The following is a 25907-nucleotide window of genomic DNA, read 5'->3' as shown; positions in this document are numbered from 1 at the left end:
GGGGTGGAGTCTGTGGTGGGCGCAGAGCAGGGTGGCCCCAGCCACCAGAACTAGGGTCTGAGAACGTAGTCAAATTCTACATGCCACCCTGTCCTGCATCTTGGAGCCCAGGACAATTAAACCAGGAGTAGGAGAAAAAGGAACCAGATGTGCTCCCTGGTCTGTGTCCACCGCTGGCAGCTCTGCCGCCTCAGCAGAGGATGGCCACCACCTCTGCCCTGGGACTTGCCTGGGTAAGAGGGGCCTCCCCTCTCCGGGCAGGGTCTTCCTCGGATCTGCTCCTTTTTTTTTTTTTTTTTTTTTTTTTGAGATAGAGTCTCACTCTTGTTGCCCAGGCTGGAGTGCAGTGGCGCAATCTCGACTCACTGCAACCTCTGCCTCCCCGGTTCAAGTGATTCTCCTGCCTCAGCCTCCCAAGTAGCTGGGAATAAGGCGCCCGCCACCAGGCCCGGCTAATTTCTGTATTTTTAGTAGAGACAGGGTTTCACCATATTGGCCAGGCTAGTCTCAAACTCCTAACCTCAGGTGATCCACCTGCCTCGGCCTCCCAAAGTGCTAGGATTATAGGTGTGAGCCAAGGATCTGCTCTTTCTTAATCACAGCAAGGTGGCGGCTGCAGGCCATCACAACACCAGGGCTGGCCAGAGTGTGGCCCCTTGTTCTCTTGTCCATGCTGTGGCCAGCCTCCTGCCAAAAGGGCTTCCTCAGGCACCAGCAGGCATTGTAGGGATGAAGGACATCACAGTCCCTCTGCAGGCAGGGTCACTGGCCTGGGGTAGACTCCGAGGTTTGCCCCTGGGTGATGGGAGAGGGCGAAGATTCAAACAGGATGTCTGCCCTCCTGTGGTCTCTCTCCTGTGGCAGACATGAGGCTCCCCACCAACACACACACCTCCCTGGCTCAACTCGGGTGCTACTGCAGCACAGCAAAGCTCTGCAAACACTGCTACTATCTCACATTATTATCTCCTCCATGGGTCAGGATCTGCTCAGGGTCTCATAAGGCAGCAATAAGGTGCCAGCCAGGCTGCGGTCTCACCTGGAGCTCTGCCAAGGAAGACTGGCTTCTGAGCTTGTTCAGGCTGTTGGCTGAGTTTACCTGCTTGCTCTGGGTCCTGGCCACGCGGGCCCTCTGTCGGCTGCGGCTCACAACACGCAACTGGCTTCTTCAAGGCTGGCAGAACTTCTCTGACCTCAGGGAAGACCTCAGTCACTTTTTTTTTAATTTGAGACAGAGTCTTGCTCTGTTGCCCAGGATGGAGTACGGTGGTGCGATCTCAGCTCACTGGAACCTCTGCCTCTTGGGTTCAAGTGATTCTCCTGCCTCAGCCTCCCGAGTAGCTGGGATTATAGGCATGCGCCACCACACCTGACTAATTTTTGTATTTTTAGTAGAGATGGGGTTTCTCCATGTTGACCAGGCTGGTCTCGAACTCCTGACCTAAGGTGATCTGCCTGCCTCAGCCTCCCAAAGTGCTGGGATTACAGGCGTGAGCCACTGTGCCTGGCTCCAGTCCCTCTTAAAGGGGTTGTCTCTTAAAGGGGTAGTCAGGCCCAGGACAATTTTCCTTTCGATCAATTCAAAGTCCACCAGTTAGGGACCTCAAAACCCTTTTTGCCATATCAGGTAGCACCATCAGGGCGATGCTATCCTATCACACCGATAGGTCCCCTATATTCAAAGGGATGGATTATGTAGGCCACAAACACTTTGATGGATGAATTTTGCTCTAATCTGTAATAGAAACATAAAACGGAAAGCCAGTAGATTTATAAATTAAGGTGGATTTTTAACAGGAAGTATGCAGATAGGATATGTTTTCTTCCCTTGTTTCAGTATGTTGCTTATCATCTGGGGAAGGAGCAGGCAGAACTCAAAACAATGATAACAACCTTTTCTATCCATTTGGTTTGATGAGAAGAGAAGCAAACACATAATTGGCAGGACTGTTGGGAACAGTTGTGTGGGTTGCACACTGCACAATCAAGAAGTGCTATTCTCAGCACAGTCGATGACACGCCTGGGAGTTACGTAGTCTGTAAATGGCAGTCCTGCTCTCCTAGGCTGAGCTAGAATGGGATGGGGTTGGGACCAGCACAGGGCCAACCTATGGAAGGAGCCCAGTACCATGGGTGTCCTGATCAGAACTGAGTCCACAGGGCCCTGCCCTTTGAGTGGAGATGCCTTGCCTGCTGTTTGTGCTTGGGTAGGAACAGGGCTGCCTCCCAGGGCACTCCCTGGTCAGTGAGCTGTGTCTGCAGGGGATGGCTGCTCCAGTCCATCTTCTCCACTCAGAGCAGGATGAGGTGGATAACAGTAAGTCCAGATCTGGACACAGAGAGCATGGTGTGCCCGTGGTCACCCAGCTTGGGTGACCTTTGGGCAGCTGGAGCTATAGGTCTGTCTCAGTGGCAATCAGCGAGGGAAAGTAGGGGTTAAGTCAGAAGGTGAAGGACCCCAAAAAGGTCATTGTGATACTGTGGAGGGAGCACTGGTTCCAATCCCAGCTCCACCTCTCAGGCAAATGAGGTCACCCCTCTGTGCCTCAGTTTCCTTGTTAATAAATTAAGGGTAAAATTGCCAGTCTCCTACAGTGGAAGACATAAGTTTAAATGAGATCATGTAACGGGGGCACAAGGCCTTGCACAGAGGGTGTGCTCTCTAGAAGACTGACTAGGGCTTTTCCAGGTTGGGGAGTGCACAGTGGAACCCACAACTGTACTGAGAGACATTCCTTTTCAGTAGCAGGCCCAGAGAGCATCCCCGTGGGCTTCATTACGGGGCACAGAGCTCAGCCTCTTAAGTCCCTGAAGGTCAGAAGTAGCTGGCTCTAAAAGTATCCAAACATTTAAAATCCAACCTGTGCTGTCTGGCCCGCTGAGCAGAACACCAACACCCCACAGTGGAAGCCATGAGCTCACTGTGTATGTCTGGAAGCTCCCCCCACCCGGGGCTCAGGGCCTCCCGCACGCCTCTGCTCCATGGCATTCTCCCTCCCGCTGTGTCCACCACCTTCTGCGTGCTGTCTTTGCCACTGGCTGTGAGCACATTTGTATGTCTCTGCATGGTTAAACTGCACTTCCCGTGGGCAGATAAGATGCCTTTTTTCTTTGTATCTTCAGCAACCAGCAAGGTGTTTGATACATAGAGAGGGAAAGTAAGTACTGAATTATTTTTCCTTTTTTAAAAAAAAAAAATTTCCCTCAGCTTTACTGAAGTATAATTGGCAAATAAAAATTGTATATATGGCTGGGCATGGTGGCTCATACCTGTAATTCCAGCACTTTGGGAGGCCAAGGCAGGTAGATTGCTTGAGCTCAGGAGTTTTGGAGAACAGCCTGGGCAACATGGTGAAACCCTGTTTCTACCAAAAATACAAAAATCAGCCGGGCATGGTGGTGTGTGCCTGCAGTCCCAGATACTAGGGAGGTTGAGGTGGGAAGATTGCTTGAGCCCAGGAGGTGGAGGTTGCAGTGAGCTGAGAGGGCACCAGTGGGCTCCAGCCTGGGCGACAGAGTCAGACCCTGTCTCAAAAAAAAAAAAAAAAAAGTATGTATTCAATGTGTACAATGTGATGTTTTGGTATATGTATATACTGTGATGATCACCACGATCAAGCTAATTAACATATCTATCACCTTACATAGTTACCATTTTGGTGAGAACACTGAAAACCCACCCTTCCGGCACACTTCAAGCACACAATACATGATTGTTAACTATAGTCACCATGCTGTACGTAGATCCCCAGAATTTATCTTATAACTCAAAGTTTGTACCCTTTGACCGACATCTTCTCATTTCTCCCTCACATCCCGGCCCTAATAACCACCATTTCACTCTATTTCTATGATGTCAACTTTTTTAGATTCCACAGACAGGTGAGATCATGCAGTCTTGTTTTCTTTTGTTAAGAGGAACGGTTCCGAGTGAGCACGGTTAAGACTCAATATGACCGGCAGAGGGCGCAAAAACCAAGGAAGATGCGGGGGCGGGGCGATAAGGCCTCCCTGTGCGCAAGATTTCCTGGAAACACTTCTAGCAAGCAACCCATTTATAATCTCTATTTTTCTGTCATATTCTTTCCCTTTGCCCAGTCCCTGCAAGATTTGTCACTTGGCAGCTGCAAAGGCTCAAGGCTTGGGAAACTCCCAGAAAATCAGAGCCACCGCCCCCTGTCCATCCACATTTCAACAGCTGGAGAGGATTTAGATGGAATCGCCAGGGGTTGGGAATGGCTGGCTGGGAAGATGCACTCTCACTGGGGGTGGCCTTCGCCCTTAAAGGGCTGCAAGCCTACGTCACTGGGCTCTCAGCAGTTCGTTAGGCAGCCACTGAAGGGAGTGAGCGCCCTGTCTCCAGGGGTGTGCAAGGAGCTGGAAGGCAGGGTAAACTATTTCTACTGCAAAGGCTGTTGCAAGGATTAAGTGAGAGGGTGATTGTACGTTGTGCAATCCAGTGTCTGGGTATAGTATTAATAAGGGAAACATTTAAATTGTTGAGAACTCAGAAATGGGAGTAGGAAATGAGTCAGGTGATTCTGTGTTCCTAAGTCCCAAATACTGTTAAACTAATAGATGCTTTCCTGGAGAAAAGAATTTAAAAGAAAAAAATGTTAACATAAGGCAATATGTCTGATATGGAAGTGCAATATTTGTGCTATCAGAATAATTGAAACTACACAAGAATTGGTAAACTGTGGCCCATTGCCTGTTTTTGTTTGGCCAGCAAACTGAGAATGGTTTTTACATATTTAAGTGGTTGAAAAAAATAAGAATCATATTTTGCGACGTGAAAATTAGATATAATTCAGGTTTTCATATCTATAAATAAAGTTGGTTGGAACACAGCCATACCCACTCATTTATGCATTGTCTAGGACTACTTTCACACTACAAAGACGGGGCTGAGTCACCACAACAGGGCCATGTGGCCTGCAAAGTCTAAAACATTTGCTTATATGGCCCTTTACAGAACAAGTTTTTCAATCCATGACCTAAGCTGTTAACACTGGCAAGGAGAAAGATTCACCTAAAAACCCCCTCTAGTTTTTTCATCTGGGAAAACTGAGGCTTGGACAGGAAATGGGCTTGCTCAAGGGCAGTAGCAGGAAGAGGTCTGCAAACCAGGGGTCCGGCTCATCTTGAGGTCCCCTGTGTGCTCTGCCTATCTGCAAATGTGTGGAATTTGGCAATTTGGGAACTGGGCTTGTAAGCCCATTCCTGGCACCAAGAGGCAGGAACAAGGCAGAAAGTACAGGTGTGACATGGGAGAGGGAGCCCAGGGAAGCCCAGTGCCTGTGGAGGTGGCACCAGCTCCTGTCCCCATCCTCTCTGTGTGTCATCTTCAGTCAGTTCAAACCAGCAGGAGGCAGGAGGGCTGGCCTGGAGCCAGGGTACCAGAGGCTGATCCTGCCTGGCATCTGAGGGGTGGTGTGGCTGTAGCCTCCTTTTTCCCCCCTAGACCCCAGAACTCTTGCCTGTAAAAGAAGCACCATGCCCCCTGTTCCATCCCCTCCCAAGCAGCACACAGTGGGAGGTGCAGCTGGAGGAGGCAGTGCCCAGCCCTCTCTCCCTTACAGTCCTGGCAGGGTGGTGGAGGGGGGAGGTGGCAGGTGAAGACAGGACTGGTAGCCACAGTAGAGTCCTGTGTCAGGAAGGACAGATGCAAGTGTGAGTCCCTGCTGGAACTTGGGCAATGTGATCTGGCCTGGCCTCCCTGCCACCAGGAGACATTCTGGAGGAGATGCTGTGGTCCACCTCACCTGGCTAAGGGGCCAGGGCCCAGACCCCTTCCCCAATCCCAGGCCTAGCTCCCCAGGCTGCCCAAGCTGGAAAAAATTCCCCACCCCCTACACAGGCTATAGAACCCTCCAAGAGCTCTGTGCCTATTAAACGTATTAAATCTGCAGAGCGTCTGGCACCTGGTGGGCACACCGCGAGCATGAGGGCATCTTCTCTTATTAGGAGGACGTGACTGTGGCTTGGCCGTCCTTCTGATGAAAAGGAACAGAAAGTGGGGGGAGCGGGAGCAGAAGAGGAGACAACAAGAGCGAGAGTGAGCGAGCAATAAAAGAAAGAAGAGGGGTGGGGGGAGGACTTGAAAAAAAACAAAAGAAAGAGGAGGGGGAAATCGGTGGAAGAAGGGAAGAGAGGGAAAAAAAGCAAATAAAGAAAGAAAAGGGGAAAAGAAAGAAAAGCCGAGTCGTTTCCGCGGGCGCCTCGCCGCGTTCTGGCCCGCGCGAGCCGGCCGCTCTCTGGGGTCTCGGGCTCTGCACGTCGGGGAGGCTCCTCGAAAAGCCGGGTCCGCAGCTTCCAGGGGCTGTGACCAGCGCTTCATGGGCTCTGTGGGAGCCCGGGGTGGAAACCAGATCTCGAGCTGCGGCCTGGCACCAGCCCGGATGGGGCAGGGAGGGCCTGCGGAGTCGGTCCGCACCGTCCCTGACTCTCCTCGGAAGGCCAAAGCTGCATGCTCTTGGGGATCAGTCCTGGGCCAAGGGAGCATTCTCGAAGGGTCCACACTCGCCAGCGGGAGAACGCCCGTGCGAGTCGCAAACACCATCCCCGCCCGGCCTTGCAGTCCGCGCCCAGCAGCTCTGGCCGGCGCGGCCGGGCCCCACAGAGCCCCGGCACCCAGAAGGCTACTTCCTGGCTCTGGGTGTGGCCTCAGGCGCCGCTGGTTCGCGTAACTGGACTCGGATGCAAGGTCTCTGCGGGAGCCGCCGGGGCTGGCGAGCGGTGGGTGTGAAATGAAGGCGGGACCCGTCCAGGGCCTGGAGGGCTGGGAGCGGCGGGCTGGCGGCTCCGCGTGTCCAGGAGCATCGCCTCAGGTTCCTGGACCACTAAGAACCGGGTCATCTCCGGGTCACAGGAACGAGTTATTTATTACCTATCTAAGGATCTATCTTTTATTTTTATTTATTATTTTTTGTTAAGAGACGGGGTCTGGATCTGTTGCCCAGGCTTGTGCAGTGGGGCAATTATTGTTCGCTGCAGCCTCGAACTGTTGGGCTCAAGGAATCCCCCTACCTCAACCTGCCCAGAAGCTGGGACTACAGGCGCTTGCCACCACGCTGGGCTGTTGAATGTATTTAAACTAACACTTCCATAGAAAATTAAACATTAAAAAAAATCAACAACAAAACTTACAAAACAAAAATAAAGCAGCGAATTCCAAAGGAACAAATTTGTAAATTGCTCCAAGAGGGGGAGCTTGGAAAGAGAGGGGGATGTGTCTAAAGGCGCTGTCACCCGAAACACAATTTGACCCCGAGTTTCTAGGGCTTTGAAATGACTCAAAACGAATGCCCATATTTGCGTTCGAAATTTTCATGAAAGAAAGGGTCACAGAGACTGGCTTCTCCAAAGAGAAAGCGAGTTGGTGGTCTCCAGGAGATAGTGACCTGTAAGCGTGGGGAGGGGGTAATTTTATAATTCCAAAATTTTCTGTTTTGAAGCTAGAAAAGATGTTGCCAATCTCGGCTCGGGGCAAAAGCAGAGCGAACGCCGCAGCCCACCCGGACGGGGCGTTCCGGGCGAGGTCCAGGCGGCCTCTGTCGGGCACAGCACACCTGCGGCCAAGGCCGGTGCCCCAGTCCCAGCAGCACCACCAACGCCACCAACAGCCTGCTGGGCCGAGGACAATCAGAACCAAAGGTTTAAAAAAAAAAAAAGAAGAAGAAGAAGAAAAGAAAAAAGAAAAGAGGTTTGAAACGAGCTCCATTCCCGGCGCTCGCGACGCGTTCCCAGGGACAGACAGTGTGCTGGGCGGCTGGGCGCGCAAGGCTGCGCGGGGAGCAGAAGGCCGCGAGGTGGGGCGGCCCGGGGCCGCCTGGGCCCCTAGGGGCTGGACGTCAACCTGTTAGAGGGCGTGGGACCCTCCGCAGGCGGCTGCTCGGACGACCGCATCCGGAGGTGAGCTGACCGTTCTGGAAGAAGCCTCCGCTCCACCGCGGCCCCAACTTCGTTTTGCCAATTAAGATGCAGAACCGCCGCAAGTGGGAGCGGAAACAAACTGCCCACGGCCGAGGTGGATGGAGGAGAGCCCAGCGCCCTCCAAGCGATGCACGATCCCCCTGCCGCTGGCTGCTGCTGCTGAGCCTGCCCCGAGTGTTCCTTCCAGACTTAGCTTTCCCCTCTGTACAACGAACGGCTCCTGGACCCCTTCGCACGCGGAGCCATTTCACAATCCCGCCTTGGAGGCGCTGGAGTAGGAGAAGGGTGTGAGTGGAGGGGAGGTGGTTCTGGAACCTACACCTGAATGCTTAGGGGATTCGGTTGTGGGAATGAGGTGGTCCCCTCCCTGTCCCGCAACCTCCAAAGGGGCTGTAGGGTCTGAGGGGCGAACATGGGTGGGGAGGGGGTCGGTTCTGCGCTCCGAGGGCCCCTCATCCAGCGACCGGGCGGCGCCGAGGACCCCCTGCCGCCCGGAGCCCCTCGCCGCCCGGCTGCTAGGGAGGGCTGCTGGCCCGGGGCGCTGAGGTCACCTTTTCCACTGCGCCCGCCGCGAGCAGGACGGTTTCCGGGATTTTCGCGGCGGCGGCTAGAGGCCTCGGGAGGGGGGATGTCCCAGGCGTCGGGCTGGCAGCTGCGCCCCTGGGGTGGGGACTGCAATCCCAGACTGCACCCCACTGGGGAGGAGGCTTCCCCTCTCTGGGCCTCGGTGTCCTCGACAGGGAGGGGGTTGCCGTTCTCTGGGAGCCTCTTTTTTCGGCCGCCAACGCGGCAGTGCCTGAGCAGAGGAGGCCCCGCCGCCGCCGTTTTTGTGTAATTTTCGCCTAAAAGGGGTTTATCTGCTGGTTTGTCCTGGGGTAGGGCGACGGGGAGTTTGTGTCTAGCAAGAGCCGGAGGACCAGGGACAGACCTACGAGGGAGGTGTTTTGGGCAACTGGGGGCAGGACCCTGGCTCTCTCAGCCCCTGGAGCCAGCTGCGGTCTCCCAAAGTTCCCTAGGCGCTGGGCATTCTCCTTTCAGCCCTCAGGGCCTCATTCCCAAAGCCGCCCTCTGCTCATGCTGCAGGGCTGGCCTGGGGCTGCAGGAAATGGTCCTGGCCAGAGTCCAGGGAGTGGGGTCAGGGCTGGGCTGCACTAGTCTTTTGACTCCCCAAAATCTACAGATGAGGCCTCCATCCTGAAAATGACCCCCTCCCCCACAAGCTGACCAAGGAGCTACCCCAGGGGGATGGCTCATAGTAAAATAAGTTTAGTGACAGCTGATGAACAGTGTGATCCCCAAATCCTTGGATCTGGAATTTGGGGACCCATTTTGAGGATGTGAGACCCTCAGGTCTTGAGCATGGGGCAGAGATGGTTCAAATGTGGGTAGCTTCTGTTAGGGCCCAAATAACAGGGGATGGGACAGAGGCTAGCTGGGCCTACTCAGGGGAGAAACCACCACTAGGCTATGCCCTTAGGGAGATGTAGAAGCCAGGGGGTGAGGAAGGGGCAGGGGCCCTGCTAAGATGGGGGAGGTGAGGGAGGAAGCCGGGAAAAGGGGCTTGATATGGCTCTGTACAAGGAGCAATAGTAAACCAGCCCTATTCACTGTAGTCCCTGCACCAGGCCCTGCCTCTTGCTGGGCCTCAGTTTCCCATCTGAAAAAGGAGATGATTGGATTGAGTGATACCATTGCACTCATCTAGGGAGGGTTCTCTGAGTCTACCCACGGATAAGGGGAGCCCAACTGGGCTGCCCCAGCCTCACAGGAGACACTGGCTTGTTTCTATTTGCCAGGTAGGATGTCAGTGGCTGCTTGGCCAACAGAGACAGGGCCAGCTTCCTGGTCTCTTGGTCTCTCAGGAGGAGGCCTGCTCAGTGTGGAATACTGTTGCTCTTAGTGGGCCCCTCTCCACCCTTTCCAAAGAACCATGTAGGCTCACAGCACCACTCTCCAAGGGAGTCTGAAGCAACTGGTGGCCATTGAGGCCACCTTCTTTCAGTCCCAATGGTAACTCCGAGTTCAGAAAGTCATGCAACAACTGGGAAGGAGAGACAGTGTGCTTTGGGACTGGGATCTTACCAGAGTAAGGTAGTCTTTGTCCTCACTCCAGGCCCCACAGACAAAGGATCTGGGCCACTTCCTAGTCCCCACCTGCCCCCCACCCCCAATCCCGAGTCTGGGGCAGGTGCCAGGGGCTGAGGGCCAGCCTGAAGGCCTCCCCACCAGCAGCTGGAGCTGGAGAAAGGACTTCAACTTGGGTGGGGGGCATGGCTGTAGGTGTGGTAAGCCCTAGTTACCTGAGGTAAAGACTGAGGCCCCACATGGAGCTCACAGAGGAAGTCGGGGTGGCCCAGGACACCCCCAGTGCGTCAGGTGCTGACTGGCAGTGGTGGATGGGGCTGGGAGGTAGGACCTGTGATTCCTGAGAAGGAGGAAGGCAGGTGCTCCTCCCCCAACCTCCTGGGGACACTTCTCCCCTCTTGCCTGGAGGAACTGTTTTCTCTCCAAACAGACCTAAGGGCTCCCAGGGTGCAGGACCCTCGGAGTGCAGGACCCCCTCACTGAGTTCTCACAGTCTCTCTGGAGCCAAAGGTCAGCATCTCCTCAGGACAGGTAAGGAAACAGGCCCAGAAAGGGTCAGTGGTTTCACCAGTAGTGGCAGGACCAAAGAGAGGAGTTCAGCTTAGGGTAGCTTTGGGGTTGTTCACTCCACGGCTTGGGCTTATACTCTTCTAAGGATGGAAAGAAAGATCTAGAGAAGGCACTGCCAATTTTTTCCACCATGTTGGAGCCTTTGAGGCTCCACAATGGAGCCAGGTCCCACCAGAGTTTGGTCTTTACACTCTCAGAGCACCCAGTGGCCCCCTGGCCCCAGCTTCGCCCAGTAACAGTTTCTTGATGCTCCAAAGCTGGGAAAAGACAAAGCTGCATCCTTCCCTTCTCCTGGAATCCTTTTCCTTTTCTAACTAGGGGGATGTAACCAGCCCACAGCCTCCTGGGGGCTGTCAAGGAGGGTGTGTCCATGGATCACTTGAATTTGCAATTCAAGCAAATCTCGGCTGGAGAACATTTTTCTCTCAGGGCAGCCCGGAGAGAAATGAGGCTGTACGTGGTAAACTGAGGCAGAGGTGGGAGGGGTGCACAGGTGCCGCTACCGCTCTGCCCCTTGCATCCCTGAACGCTGCCTCACCCTTGCCGGGTTGGCGGTGTTGAGTCCGGGACTGGAGGCTGCTCGAGACCACCTCCTTCCCAGCTGAGGAGCGCGGCCTTTGCCCCTCCTCCTCTCGACCTTTCCGGGGCTACCTAAAAGCCGATCAAGCCGCCCGTTTTCTAGCTGTCCTCTTTCTTTACCGCCCCCTCCCTCTGCCCCTCCTGCCTCTGTGCCCTCCGTCACGTCACAGCCCGCTGGCTCTCACGCCTCTTTTGGTCTCTCTGTGCACATCTCGGTGGCGTCTCTGGTACCCTCACATCACTGTCTGGAATCTTGTTTGACCCACGCCGTCTCCCTCTGCCCCTTCTCTCACCTGTGTCGTTTGATCCCTCCGACTCTTGTCTCTGGGGGTCTTGCCTCCCGAACTCTCCGGCTCTCTCTTTCCAGGGCGTGCGCTCCGCTCGGTCTCCCTCGGTCTCGGTCGGCCGGCCTCTTTCACGCGGCCCCCTCCTTTCTGGCCTCCCTTCCGCCTCCCTCCCTTCTGGGTCCCTCCCTCCGGCTCAGCCTAGGGGTTGGGGGCGGTGGCGCGGGGCGGGGCGGGGCGGGGCGGTGACGCGGGGCTGGCCGGGCAAGAGGCGCGGCGGCGCGGGGCGGGGGCGCAGTCCCGGGTTCGACCGGCCGAGCCCCGAGCGCCCCGCCCGCGCCCTGCGCCTCCGCCCGGCCGGCCGGCGGGGGAGGGGGCATGAGCCGGCGCCCGCGCGCCGCCCCGAGCTGCGGGCCGGCCTAGAGCCCCGCGCGTGCCCCGCGCCGGAGCCAAGCCGCCGCCGCCGCCGCCGCCGCCAAACCGCGGGCGCAGCAGTGGGCGCCGCGATGCAGCGGCCGGGGGAGCCGGGCGCCGCGCGCTTCGGCCCGCCCGAGGGCTGCGCGGACCACCGGCCGCACCGCTATCGCAGCTTCATGATTGAGGAGATCCTCACGGAGCCACCGGGGCCCAAGGGCGCCGCGCCCGCAGCCGCCGCTGCCGCGGCGGGCGAGCTGCTGAAGTTCGGCGTGCAGGCGCTGCTGGCGGCGCGGCCCTTCCACAGCCACCTGGGTACGTGTGGCGGCCGCGGGGTCGCGGGCCGGGCTTGGCGGGAGACAGCGAGCTGAACCGCGGGGGCTCCCCGAGCCTCCTCCGGCCTCGAAGCAGCCCCGGGAAGCTGCTCTGGGAGCGCAGGTTCTGGGACCGTCTCTCGGAGCCCTCCAGGCGGGAGGCAGAGGGTGCAAGCTCCAGGCCTCACAGAAACCAGGCCTCGTGCCCGCGGGCCTCCCGGGGAGGGTGTTCGCTCTTTCCTTCACTGCTTCCCTTCGGCCACCAGCCCGGGGACCCCGAGTGAGCATCCCCGTTGCAGGCGCACTGCCAGGCTACGGACTCTTGTGGGTGGAAGCGACCTCAGGCCACGGGCGCCTGGGCTTCGCTGCAGAGGGCTGGCCGGGAGTGGCCGCGGCTGCCCAACCCAGGGAAGTCGGACCGCTGGGGAGGAGGCCTGCGCTCCCGAGGGCTGGGTGCTGACGCGGGCCCAAGCCGGCCCGGAGTCCCCGGGAGCTCCAGCGGGCGAGGAACGCGGCCTTGGCCGCAGTGCGGACCTGCTTGGGCCTTGCCTTGGGGCCAGAGGCCTGACTGTGAGCAGCTGCCTGCCTGTCCCTTCTGCTTTCAGGTCGGCTGGGCCTCTGCAGGGCTTGAACGGCCTGCGCAGACCTTTTCAGCTTCTGCCCTTTCTCCTAATTTGGCGGGGCCTGCTCTGCCCTGATGGTGCTGTCTCCATCGCACTCCACCCTCGTCTTGTCTTTCCCTATCTCGCTTTCCACCCGTCTGCCGGTCGGCCTCCCTCACTTCTATCACTGGGGTCGGCCTGCCTCCCATCTCCCACCGTTTCCCTACGGGTCCTCTGCCCCACATTTACCTGCGCCTTGCCCTGCCCTTTCCGACTCCAGCCGGGCTAGGATTCGCACCTCAGTGACAGGCCTGTCGGGGAAGGGAGGCTTCTACGCTGTAGCCGGGACCCCAGCCCTTCAAGTCGCCTTCCCTACACCCCCCACCTCCTAGTCGGTGCTCCCCAGCCTGGAGACGGCAGGGCCAGCGCGCTCCTTGTAAGTCCAACTGGGACTCGGCCATTCGGCTACCTTTCATCTCCATCTGCTCTGTTGCTACTAATTCGTTTGAAGCGGGCACACAATCATTTTAGGACTGAAGAAAATGGAAACATCTTCATAGAGAAGCGTCTGAAAATAGAAAAAGTGAACAATAATTTCCAGGTTCTCAGGGTACTTTGGAATTTCCGGGAAGCACCCAACTCCGGCCCAGATGACTCCTGGCCACGGCATGGCTGTTGTGCCACGCACGGAAGAGCAAATGTGCATGCTCCGTGCATGTTCTTTTTCTAACGCAGCAATGCTAATTTGGTTGGAGCAAACGCCCATCTTCTTAGGACCAGCTGCCGTTTTCTTTTTGGTTTCTACTTTCCATGAAAGACAAGACACACTCCGAGTTTCTCGCAGCTGCAAACATGTTCATCAAGAACCCCGAGATCTCAGAGGCAGCTGAGGCCTGCAGAACTCCAGGACAGAACACGGACAGGGTCGAGGAGATACTCCCTCTCAAATCTGGGGAACAGCAGCGTTGAGGAGGGTCTCCATCTGCGCCACTGGCGCCGAGCGGCAGGGCGTGGAGGTTTTGCGCCGGGTGGCACTGGCCAAGGGCGAGCACCCCCGCGGCACGTGGTGCGGCAGTACCTGGGGCAGAGGAGCGCGGCCGTAGCTCACCTGGCTCCTCATTCTCTTTCTTCGCAGCCGTGCTGAAGGCCGAGCAGGCGGCGGTGTTCAAGTTCCCACTAGCGCCGCTGGGCTGTTCAGGGCTGAGCTCTGCGCTGCTGGCGGCGGGGCCTGGGCTGCCCGGCGCCGCCGGTGCGCCACACCTGCCGCTCGAGTTGCAGCTCCGCGGGAAGCTGGAGGCGGCAGGCCCTGGGGAGCCAGGCACCAAGGCCAAGAAGGGGCGTCGGAGCCGCACTGTGTTCACCGAGCTGCAGCTGATGGGCCTGGAGAAACGCTTCGAGAAGCAGAAGTACCTTTCCACGCCGGACAGGTAGGGCGGGGCAAGGCTGGGGCCAGCGGGCTGTGGGAGTGTGGTCACTTGCCTTGCTGAGGGTGCGCCCTGCTCTTTCCAGAATAGATCTTGCTGAGTCCCTGGGCCTGAGCCAGTTGCAGGTGAAGACGTGGTACCAGAATCGGAGGATGAAGTGGAAGAAAATAGTGAGTGTGCCTGGTGGCTTCCCACCCCTCAGCTTCCTGGGCCATGCCCCGGTGCATGCAGAGCTGCTCTCCTCCTTCTCCCCACGGAGACTCTGCCCAACCTCCCGATTCCCTCGGTGCCTGGTACGCACCGGAACCCTCTCAGTTCTTTCTGCCCCTTGGGTAAGCCAACATTTCTTCCTTTCCCGCGGCACCGTCAGGCCTCCTGGCAGTCTTATGCTCCCCAGGCCAGGCCGCTCCCCAGGCGGCATTCGGACAAATAGCCGCCATTTCCCGGGACATTTCCCCGCCATTTCCTCATATGGACCCTGCATTCCTTAGTCCCACCTGGGTTCAAGTCTCCTCGGGGGTCCCCAGTCCACGTGCTGGCTCACGCAGTTGCTGGCGGTCCCCCGTGCAGGTGCTGCAGGGCGGCGGCCTGGAGTCTCCCACCAAGCCCAAGGGGCGGCCCAAGAAGAACTCAATTCCAACGAGCGAGCAGCTTACTGAGCAGGAGCGCGCCAAGGATGCAGAGAAACCGGCGGAGGTGCCGGGCGAGCCCAGCGACAGGAGCCGCGAGGACTGAGGGCTGTATACGGTGCGGGACCCGGGATGCCCGCGCCACCCGCAGCCCCCTCACTCGGCAGAAACCCGCGAGCCGGCCCTTCCGCGTCCAAGAAGTTTACTTCCTAAACCTTTTTATTATTATCTTGAATGCGGACGATTGGGGCCGAACGAGGAAGGACACAGACCCTAAAGACAGACCCAGGTCCCAGGGGGCTTCTGGGCTCTAACCTGGGAGACTCGCATCCAGCGCGGCGGAAGCAACAGTCTCTGCCCTGAGCTCCGTGGTGCAGAGCGCTCCACGCGCATTCACGCCCCGCTCCTCGCCTGCACTCCCACCCCGTCTGGGCCTGCCATCCCGGCCGGGGAGCCTCCAGGCACACACCCGCTTCTGGACGTCGGGGACCCGGCGGTTGGGCTCAGGCCACCACGGCCTGAGATTGCCCCGGGGCAACCCGTCGGCTCGGCCTGGAGGCCGGGTCCCCGATGTCGCTGGGGCCCCTAACCCCTCTTGCGAAGACGGTGACTTTTTTTCCAATAAAATATTTTATGACACAGTCGGGCTTGGTGGAGCAGCTTCTGAATCCGCAGGGGGTGGGGGTGGGCGCGGCAAGATAAGCGGAACGCCGGCAGTTGCTTCTTAAACTTCCTTTCCTCCCACTCTGTCGAAGGCAGCTGTGCTCTTCACCATCAAGCCCAGGCTAGGCACGGCGGGCGGCTCGGTGGCTGCAGGATCCTAGGAATCGCTTTCACTCTGGGCGTGAGGGGCCAGTCTGAACTCCACCTCCTCTCCCTTGCCAGCTAGAGAGCCGCTGGCAGGAGCGGTCAGGCCGCATCGCGGGTGCCCAAAGGAGCCGGAGCCAGAGGTCCGCCGCGGAGCTCGCTCCGGAAGTGTCCCGGACAGAGAGCCGCCTCGGTTGTTGTTTCGGTTTCCTGGGACTTGAAGGACCAGTTTGTGCGGTCCTTGAGATGGTCTTCACCAACCCTTTATGAGGCGGATGGGAAGTCGAGGACGCAAGGTTTGGACAGAGCCCCCCACCAGCGCGGTAGCCCGCCCGCGGGTCCTTGCAGCAGCAATGGCTCCCCAGAGTTCGCATATTTTCCGCAGAATACTCAGGGCGGCGGCGCCTGGGCTGCTGAGTTCCAGCTCTGGGCAGTGAGGGCACCTGGCTGACGGAGAGAGAGGACTCAGCTGATACCGGCCTAGAGAGGGTGGTCCCTTGCAGGGACACAGCTTGGTTGCGTGTGCTCTCAGGTGCCCCCTTCTCATGGAGGTCTCAGTTGCCTTCCCGCAGTCCAGGCTGGGCTCAGGGCTGCCTGTGGGTTCCTGTCCTCGTGCTTCCTGAAGCTGGGGGTGGGGAGGATGACCAGAGGTGGGGATGGAGCCATGGCCACTTTACTGGTTAAAGCTCAGGAAGACTATGAAACTTGGCCATTCAGAGTTCCTGAAGCCAGGTCCTTCCAGGCTCAAAAAGGAAAAGAGATTTAGGTACAATAACAACAACAAAAAAGAGATTCAGGAACAAACAAACAAAAAACTCAGCTGCAGGCTTTGTGTTTCAGAATGTGAAAGTGACTTCTTTTGGCCCCCACCTATTGTGGCAACACCTTCCCTTTCAGATCTTGGCTTGATAGGCTCTTCCCAGAACCTGAGCTTGGACTTCCCCTGCTGGAACCTCAAGGCCTGAAGGAATGAGGGGTCCGGGGGGGGGCGGGGGGGGGGTGGGAGGGCGGCGTGGGGAGAGGAGAGGGAGAGAGCAAGCACTTTCCGAGGGCTGCAGCCACTTTCCTCACCCCAGACCTGCCAGGTGTGGGAAACCAGCTCTTGCTCACTCTGAGTTCTTAATTCAGCCTTGCAAACAGCTCCCAGACTACTCGCCTGCTTTTCCTGAGAAGCCAGAAAACCTACCCAACCTTGACCGCCTGGAATGAATGAATCATCAGTGTGTGACTGCGGCCCCTAATCCCTTCCAGCCTTGGGGTTACTCCTACGTCTTTAAACCTAGTGACCCTGAAGTAACTTTCCTGCACTGGTCCAAGCAGCCAAGTGACTTACGTGACTGCATTTAATCCTCTCCATTTGAAAGGACAGGAAGTGAAGGTCTGACTTCTGTGGAAAGGGAGGCCTGAGGGACCTGGTTTCCAGCTATGTCTCTACCATACAGAGTTGTGAAAGAAGGTAGAATGCACCTACAGCAGTCAAGAGGGGCAAGGAGGGGGATCTGACCAGCATCAGTCACAGTTAGTTCAGGGCTCTCCGGTTTTACTAAATCCGAGGAAGGCAACCTTCGGCAGATTAGCTGCCCTGCGAATCTTTGGCATTTTCCCAAGGTGCCTCGCTGTTCTGGACCTAGTGGTCTTTGTAGGACCAGGGCTCTAAGGGGTGGGGGAGGGGGTCTGGCCAATCCGGAGTCAGAGCACAAGGTCCCCAATATTTCAGCGGGAACAGCCCCCTCCCGGCACAGAGGGGAACTTGATGCGGGAACTCCGGTCCGGGGGTCACCTGTGGGTCAGTGGGGAAGTTGGGCCTCAAATGAGGGAGACCAGATTCCAGGCCCTGCAGTGCGGGAGGGGTGGAGTTTTTGTCACTGCCTTCACCTCTGTGCTCCATGGCGGGACAGGGAACGCAGAGGCAGACCGAGTCCCCGAGACTGGGGAAGAGGAGAGGGCTGCACGCCATTGTGTTTGGGCAGCTCAGGGCTTCCTTGCTTGGTGGAACCCTTGAGACCCAACGGAAGCTCCAGGCCCGCTCCAGGGAGCTAAGGCGCAGAGGCAGACGATTGCCCGCCGGCCCGGAGACCCCGTGCTGACCTAGCCCGCAAAGCTGCCACTCTAGGTAAAGGGCCGCATCCTGACTTCCAAGGTGACGCGGTCTGTCGGACTGCGCGTGCCCAACCGGAGCTACCTGGCGTCCGCCCTGCGTGCCACTGCGCCCCAGCCACCGAGCGCTGAGGTTGTCTCTCTGCCTGCAGGCAGCAGTCGCATCCCTCATTTCAGACCCGGGGCTTGAAGAAAAGGTCCCTTGGATCCTGTTCCTCTTCCCCTCAATGCACAAGTCTCTTCTCATCCCCAAAGTCCTGGGAAACAAAACCCAGATATGGCGTGGGCCCAGGCGGTGGCTGAGCTTCCCGGAGCCCGGGGGCCGCAGCCAGGGGAGGGAGAGGGCTCAGGAGTCTCGCGAGAGCTGTGGCCCTGCGGGAGTGGGGAGCGCCTGCGACCGCCTGGACCCTGGGGACGCGAAGGGCTGGGGGCGGAGAGAGGGCTGGGATTAGCCTGGCCGCAGCGTTCGCCCAGAGGCGCGAAGTTTGCGCTCAGTGTGCTTTGTTCAAGGTGCCCTGGGGAAGGAGGGAGTCCTTGGGGAGGATTGTCAGAAGGGCCCCGGCCCGGGATGGGGGAGGTGGTCCCTTCTCGACTGGTGTGATCCTGGCCGGAGCAAGACGTTCTCCTGGTCAGTAGAAGGGGAGCTGGAGAGTCCCGGGAGAGAGAAGACTTGGGCGGCGCCCAGCTGGGCCCGGCACGCAGGAGGCGTGTGGGGAACGGAAGGCTACTTGCCGCTGGCTTAGATATTCCAGCTCACCGCGGGCTCCACGCACAGCCCCCGCACCGCGAGGACAGTCGCAGGCGTAGTCGCGAGCGGGGGCGTCCCATCCCTCCCCCTGGCTTTTCACCTAAAAAAAAAAAAAAAAGTTCCTCTGGCTTGCTCCCTTCCCTGTTCTGGATTCCCCTAGAGGGTCACTTGTGGGGACTAAGAAAGAAAAAAAAAAGAAGCGCGGGTCCCAGCCCGAGTCGACAACAGCAGAATCTGAAGTTTTTGTCCCCTGGAGCCTGAGGGCACTCTTACTGTGCCTACAGGGAAACCGAGCAGGGCCGGCTAGGAGTGGCCAAAATGTGGTTCTCTCAACCCAGAGTGAGCACCTCCACTCGGCCATCTCTCCCCATCTCCCTGGAGCTCCAGGGTCCGAGCAGAAACCTGGCACCGCCTCTGTTTTCAGTTGCTCCCCTGCCCGATTTCCTTTCTACGGGTCAGGGAGCCTCTGCCCTAGAAATGACAGTACCGGAGAAGGAACGCAAAGGACATCCCCTGAGCCCACTTTGGGTTCTTGTGTCCACGGAGAAGACTAGCTGATGCTGGGAACCTCTGCCCCCTCTGTCCAGGCTGGGTTCCCCAGCGGTCCCACCTACCGCCCCCACCCTCCCTCCCAGCTCAGCTCGGGGCCAGATCTCGGAGCTGAAGGAAAACTTCTCAAATGCCACCTCCCCAATCCCACTGTAGGGAGGTAGGGGAGCTGGGACTCCTCGCTCCGCTGGGCGGGGCAAGAAGGTAACGGCAGCCACGGGGCCAGCAGGTGCTGACTCTGGCTCAGCTCTCTACCCCTGTTCTGGTCCCCCGGGCCACTCATAACTTCCTGCCCCAGGACTGTCAGAGGCCCCTCCAGGGAAGGGCCTTTCCTCTTGGGATCTCTCTGACTTTGGAAGGAGGATTCTCACTGGTGTGACTTCAGAAGTTCAATTTGTCTTAGCTCTTACACAGTAGTGTTCCTAGGTCTCGACTTTAAGACAGCATCTTCCCATTTCTGAAATCTGGGTTCCATAACAGTTGAGATGGGGATGAGGGTCCCAGAGGCTGTGGGTGTCATGGATGCTCCGTGTGACCCCCCGCCCACTCCCATGGGTGTACTGCCGAGTTTATTTAGCCATTCCAGTGGACAGTGGTGGCCCCTGGCCTCTCAGGCACCAACACTGGATGGGAAGACCACGGAGGGGAGTCCTTCAGCTAGGCCAAGGAATTCACAGGGGAGGAGCAGCTTGGGGCGGGGCGGGGTGGGGGTGGTGGTGGTGGTTCTTCAGCAAGGCACAGAAATTCACAGGGGGGGAGTAGCTTAGAGGGTGTCCATGGAGAGAGGTGTCTCTGACCTCAAAGAAATTTTAGGAATACCTCCACTGATGATTGATTGCGCTGATAGTTGCCGTTTTGATGTACACTCAATAGTGATCTGAGTTTTTTTTTTTAAATCTATGTCCTAATAAGCCTAAAAGAGATCTTTGAGTAAGTACAAAATAAAAATTCCAGGTGATATGAGAGCAATGGGTTACGGCTTCATTCGCAATATTTAAACAACGTTTCTTTCTCAATGCTTCAGGAAATAATCGTGCATATGACATCAGTGGCAGCATGGACTGGCTGATATGTATCAAGCTCTTATGTCAGCCCTTCATTCCTTTAACAAGCACTTATTGAGTATGGCAGACAATTCCTAGCGCTAGGGACAGAATCCCCCCCCCCCCAATTTATTCTGAATTACCTTATCGATCCAGGGACACCCCAGTAAGCTAGGTGCTCCTGCTCCCATTTTCCAGAAGATAAAGCTCACAGATGTTAGGCAACTTGCCCAGGAACACAAAGCCATTAGCAACGAATTGGATCTGATTTCAGCTTGGTTAGTCTCCACTGCCCCTCACTCAGCAGCCTCAAGGTCCAGCTTGGGGTGCCCCACATGCCTTAGAGTCTCCAAAGCCCCTGCCTGCCTGGAATAAGTCTCACTCATTTGTTCACCAATTTGTTCAACATGCCCTCTGCGTGCCAGACACTGTGCTAGGGAGGGGTGGACAGACGGTGAAGAAGCCACAATTAAATCCACAAGATGATTTCAGAGAGTGATCGTTGTCATGTGGAAAATGCAGCAGGTGATAGAAGATGAGTGGGGTGGGGGCTTTATTCAGGGTGGTCTGGGAAGATTGGTCTCAGGAAGTGACCCTTCAGTGGAGACCTGAGTGACCAGGAGGAAGGGGCCGTGCTGTGAAAAGCGCCTGGGGATGAGCGAAACCAAGTGCAAGGTCCGGAGGCGGTTATGAGCCTAGCGGAGGGAGGTGGTGCGGAGGGAGGTGGTGCAGTGGGAGGCCAGGGTGTCCGAACGAGCAAGGAGAGGTGGAAGAGTGGGAGAAAGCAGGCAAGGATGTGGGCCCAGGCGCCACTTGGAAGCTCTGGGAGGAGGCAGCGTCTTGCTCTTGCGCCTTGGCCCGGGAGAGCCCCTGACAGCCGCCCCAAGTCCGCCCTGCAGAACGCAACTCCGCCCGCACGCGCTGCCGCCCCAGCCCCCGCGGCGGCTCCGCCTCCACCAGGCAATTTGCTTTTTTTCTCCTTTTTCATAAGGATGCAATTTTCTGCGTGCTTTAAGGACATTAGAAGGGCGTTTGACTGACGCGCCATGCGAAACGCATTAGCGAGGCTCGCGCTGCGCACGGCAGGCGGCGCCGCCCGTGCAAGGGGCAGGTGGAGGCCGAGGCAGGGGAGGACGCGCAGAGGGACTCGACCCCGAGGGAGGAGAGACTGAGACACGGGGTAAGAAATGCAGGAAGGAGAGACAGAGGTGGAAGACAGCGGCAGTGTCTAAGAGAGAGAGAAAAGGGGAAACGGAAGTGTGTGTGAGAAAGTGGGGGTGGGGAGGCACAGAAACTGCGGAAAGCGAGGGGGAGAAATGGAGAGACGGGCTGGAGAAAGGAAAGGGAAAGGGCAGATAGAAGAAGAAGGTGGGAAAGTTGGGGTGAGGAAAGAGTTACTGAAGGAAGGCAGCCCAGCTGTCCCGCAGACCACCATGTGACCTTGAGCACAGAAACGAGCGAGTTCCCTGCCTGGTAGTGGAGAAAATGGAAAGTGACAGAAAACTTCCTCCTTGTGTTTCTGCTTTTCCAATGAGCCAACTTCCCCAGGGCACTCGCACATGCTGTTCCTCAGTCTGCAATGCTCTTCCCTGTGCTCCCGGCTGCCAGGGACTGTCTCCTTCTTCCGTCCTGGGCTCTCAAGGGTCGTTTCGCAGAAGAGGCCTGCTCTGACCTTGACTCACCCTGCAGTGCGCTCTGGCACTCACCACCACTCACAATGCCTTGTGTATTTACCTGGGATCTATCTTTGGGGCAAGGTGTCTCACAGCTCCTGTCCACCTAGCATTCCCCTGCACTTTAAGGAACTTACTCTGCAAATGCTCCGACACCGCTCCCGCCCCCCAACCTCAGAGTCAGGAGGATGCTGGCTGAGTGGTTCTTTTTTTTCCCCCAGGGGTATCTGTAGGAGTTCCTCCTACTGTCTGAATGGTGGCTGGTGGCTGAGTGTGGGCGGGGGGAAGGTCTGGGGGGTTTGGGCTGGTCCTGCAGTCAGGAATTGGGAATGGTCCAGGGGTCCATGTGGGGATGTGGTGCAGGAGCACCAAGTGGCATCGTTCCCCAGCCCTGGAGCCTGAAGGGAGCCCAGGCCCTCTCCAAGCAGAGGCAGGGATAGAAGCCAGCTTGCACTGGGAACCAGCTATGTGTGCCAGGCCCAGGATGTGGCCTCTCCACCCCCACCTCCACCATTTTGGCAGCATTGATGTTGGGCATGGCCGTGGCTAATCCCAGTGTGGTTAATACTAAAACCTCTTGAGATAGAGAGGGTGAAATCTGTTTCTCAGATGAGAAAACTGAGACTTAGAAAAGGGTCTCACACCTAGTGAATGGCAAGCAGAGCTGGGGTGTAATTCAGCCCAAAGTAACTTGATGAGCTAGTTCTGTATCTTCAGCCCTGAGAAGATTCCCAGAGAAGGCTTAGCTGGCTGAACTGCTTTGCAATTCATTCCAGAATACAGTTTTCTAAGTTCAATCAGTGAAGGCCCAGAATACAAGCACAGCTGAGCCATGGGGCAGCCTAGCACTGTGGTTAAGACCCAGGGCTTCATCATTTGTTAGCTGCGTGACCTTCGGCAAGTTACCTGTCTTCTCTGTGCCTCAGTTTCCCCCTCTTTAAAATAGGAACCGATAACATGATGTCATGTCCTCATTAGGTGCCTGGACATGCAACGAGTGGGATTTCCTCCCAAAAGATTTTTGGAATAAATGTGAGGGTATAACTTGGTGTTCGCGTGGTGTCCCTGGAGCTGATGGGAGCTGCTAGGATGGAGCAGCTCACAGAACTGCAGGGGGCACCCCTGTTCTGGGCAAGGGGACAGGGCTGGCTCTCTGCAGGCCTTTGCTGCTCCTTCTTCCTTGTGGGCTGATGATGGACTATTGTCAAGGAGAGAGCCTGGGTTTTGGAGGCAAGTTTGTGCTGGGGTCCCTGAGGGTCTGGCATAATTCCCTTGCGTTGTCTTCATGGCACTTACACAAGGGCAGTCCGTGGGAGCTGCCCATCTCTCCCACCAGCATGTTTGGTCCAGAAGGGCAGAGACCCTGCCTGTCCTGCACCCCAGGTCCTGGACAGCGCTGGGATGTGGCAAGTGCACAGCAAAGATCTGTGGACCAGATGAGTGAATGTCCTCCTGCCCCGACACTTACACACTGGGAGGTCCCGGCCAAACTCTCACTGTCTGGTTATGACCCATGTGTGAAGATCTCATATGATAATAGTTAGCTTGGCCTTCCCTGTCACAGCCAGTGGACTGCAATGCCCTCTCCTCCCCTGCCTGCTGGTGGTAAACTGAGGCAGGGGCAGGGGCAGGGTGATTGGCAGTCCCTTGGCAGCATGGGTGTCACCCTAGGAGTGCTCCACTCTTGGGGCTCCTCAGGGTCTCATAGGTCAGGCTATGTCATTTCTACACTGATGCTTCAGCAAACCCATCAGGCCCTGCAGTGAATGAACGAACGAATGAATGAATGAGTGATGGCCCAGTTCTTTTAGCTATAAGCTCTGGCTTTGAGTTGGCTCAGGACTTCTGCTGCCACCAAAGCCTGCCCTTGCAGCAGCCTGAAAGTGCCAAGAAATTCACCCCTTCCACCCTTGAAAGTGGTCCTCAACCAGGGGTGGGCGGGAGTTTGTGGATAGACACCTGCTTCACCCCCAGGTAGATGATGCTGAGGGGTGCTGTCCACACTGGCTCCCAGAGTTCCCTAGCAAGGTCAAGCTCCAGCTGCCCCTGGGTTGATTTGCTGGACCCCACACCCTTTGTCAGCTGTGTGGTGTTGGTCTTGTCCTGTGTAACATGAGTGGATGGGCAAGCTCCACAGAGGGCCACTGTGGGGAGGGGAAACCATGAAAGCAGCTCCCCTCATGTCTCTGAACTGTTGTGGCTCTGGGTAGGCTTTTATCTGAACAAAAGGATAGCTGCAAAACGAGGTTTAAGACCAGCTAAGAGTAGAGACTTTCAGAGGACCCTGCCCAGCTCAGAGCTTCTGGAATCCTCACGTTCCCCTTCAAGCAGCCACTGGCTTTGCGTCAATCATGCAGCAGCCTCCCTGGTGTGTAACAAGGAGAAGGAGGAGGAAGGAAGAGGAAAAGAAAGGAGGAGAGAGCAAGGAGGACCGCACACCGTCTGACGCCCAGTCTGTGTGATGCCGGCAGCGGCTATTCAGAGGCTGGGAAGGCTGCCTGCATTTCCTGATCTTCAAGGAGACCTTGGACATCCTGTGAACATAAGCAAGCAGAACCCGTTCTAAAGAAGGGACAGCATGCTTCATTGTGAAGGGGCCCCGCTGGGCAGCTCAGCGGGTTCTTGAAGGCCCAGTCCACATGGAGCTCCTGTGCTCTTGCTGATGGGGGATGCACAAGGCAGAAGAAAGAGGAGGAGGAAGAGGAGGAGGAGGAGGAAGAGGAGGAGGAGGAGGAAGAGGAGGAGGAGGAGGAAGAGGAGGAGGAGGAGGAGGAGGAGGAGGAGGAAGAGGAGGAGGAGGAGGAGGAGGAAGAGGAGGAGGAGGAAGAGGAGGAGGAGGAAGAGAAGGAGGAGGAGGAAGAGGAGGAGGAGGAGGAGGAGGAAGAGGAGGAAGAGGAGGAGGAGGAGGAGGAGGAAGAGGAGGAGGAGGAGGAGGAGGAGGAGAAAGAGGAGGAGGAAGAGGAGGAGGAGGAGGAGGAGGAGGAAGAGGAGGAGGAGGAGGAGGAGGAAAAGGAGGAGGAGGAGGAGGAGGAGGAGGAGGAGGAGGAGGTGGCGGCGGCAGCAGAAACCAGCATCACAGGCAGGGAGTGAGTGGGGCTGTGGGAGAAGCGCAAGTGTGGATGCCCTTTACATATCATTTATTTGTTCATTCATTCATGTATTCATTTCCTCATTCCCTTATTTGATCTTACGATAAGAAGTTATTCGTGCCTTATTTGTACAGCCATGTTCGTAGCAGCATGAATCACAATAGCCAAAGGGTGGAAGCATCTCAAGTGTCTATCAACAGATGGATTGAGAAACAAAACGTGCTCTGTACATACAATGGAATGTTATTCAGACTTAAAAAGGAAGGAAGTTCTGACCCATGCTACAACGTGGACGAAACTTGAGGACATTATGCTATGTGAAATAAGGCAGTCAGCAAAGGGCAAATACTGTGTGATTCCAGTTATATGAAGTCCCTACAGTCATCAAAGTCAGAGAGACAGAAAGTAGAACAGGGGTGCCAGGGTTTAGGTGGCTTTGGACAATCTCGCTTCTCCCCCTTTACTCATTTATAGTCCTCAAGAATAACTGTAGAATGTGCTGTGGATATGACACCCATAGAGAGGGACGGCTGGGGCAGCCCTGGCTCTGTTCTAGTTCCCCCCATAGAAGCAGGATGTCCTTCAATGGTTTAGCCAGAAAGCCTCTTTGCTCCATGGTCTAAAACCCAGTGCAAGACCTGCTTTCCAGGACCCTTCAGCTGGGGTGCAAGTGGGGCACACATGAATGAACAAGACAGGGGATCCCAGGCTTCCATTGTCCCTTGCTACCTATCTGTAAGGAACAAACGCACTTCATGTAACCTGTTGGGCACCTGGGTGTTCTCTCACTGGACTCTGACAATTTGCTAGCCAGTGCACAGTGAGCCTACTCTGGGGCTGGAGGAGGGGCAATGGGGAACTCGTGTTGAAGGGGGACAGATTTTCAGTTTTACAGATGGAAAGAGTTACGCAGATGGATGATCATGATGGTTGCACAACAATGTGACTGTACTTAAAACCACTGAACTCTTAAAAATAGTCACAATGGTAAATTTTATTTTATGCATATTTTACCACAACTGAAAATTTATTGTGCCTTCTTTGGACAAGATTCTGGGCTTGGCC

General features: G+C 56.7%; 1 protein-coding gene across 1 annotated transcript; it reads left to right on the top strand.

The window, feature by feature from the left end:
- The first annotated feature begins 11747 nt into the window (after nucleotides 1–11747).
- On the top strand, nucleotides 11748–15480 carry BARX1 (BARX homeobox 1). Its single transcript, XM_024252495.3, has 4 exons — nucleotides 11748–12182; nucleotides 13919–14210; nucleotides 14293–14377; nucleotides 14778–15480. The coding sequence occupies exons 1-4, from the start codon at nucleotides 11960–11962 to the stop codon at nucleotides 14940–14942; spliced, it is 765 nt and encodes a 254-aa protein (XP_024108263.1). The 5' UTR covers nucleotides 11748–11959; the 3' UTR covers nucleotides 14943–15480.
- The last annotated feature ends 10427 nt before the right edge of the window (nucleotides 15481–25907 follow it).

The sequence above is a fragment of the Pongo abelii genome, chromosome 13 (genome assembly GCF_028885655.2).
Source record: "Pongo abelii isolate AG06213 chromosome 13, NHGRI_mPonAbe1-v2.0_pri, whole genome shotgun sequence".
Classification (NCBI taxonomy): Eukaryota; Metazoa; Chordata; class Mammalia; order Primates; family Hominidae; genus Pongo; species Pongo abelii.
Note: the sequence above shows the minus strand (reverse complement) of the source record. Positions and strands in the feature narration are given on the sequence as shown.

Excerpts from the sequence above, each read along its gene's own strand:
- BARX1 (XM_024252495.3), top strand. The coding sequence starts at position 11,960 with ATGCAGCGGCCGGGGGAGCCGGGCGCCGCGCGCTTCGGCCCGCCCGAG. Across the intron at positions 14,211-14,292 it reads TACCTTTCCACGCCGGACAG|AATAGATCTTGCTGAGTCCC; the intron begins GTAGGGCGGGGC and ends TGCTCTTTCCAG. Across the intron at positions 14,378-14,777 it reads GGATGAAGTGGAAGAAAATA|GTGCTGCAGGGCGGCGGCCT; the intron begins GTGAGTGTGCCT and ends TCCCCCGTGCAG.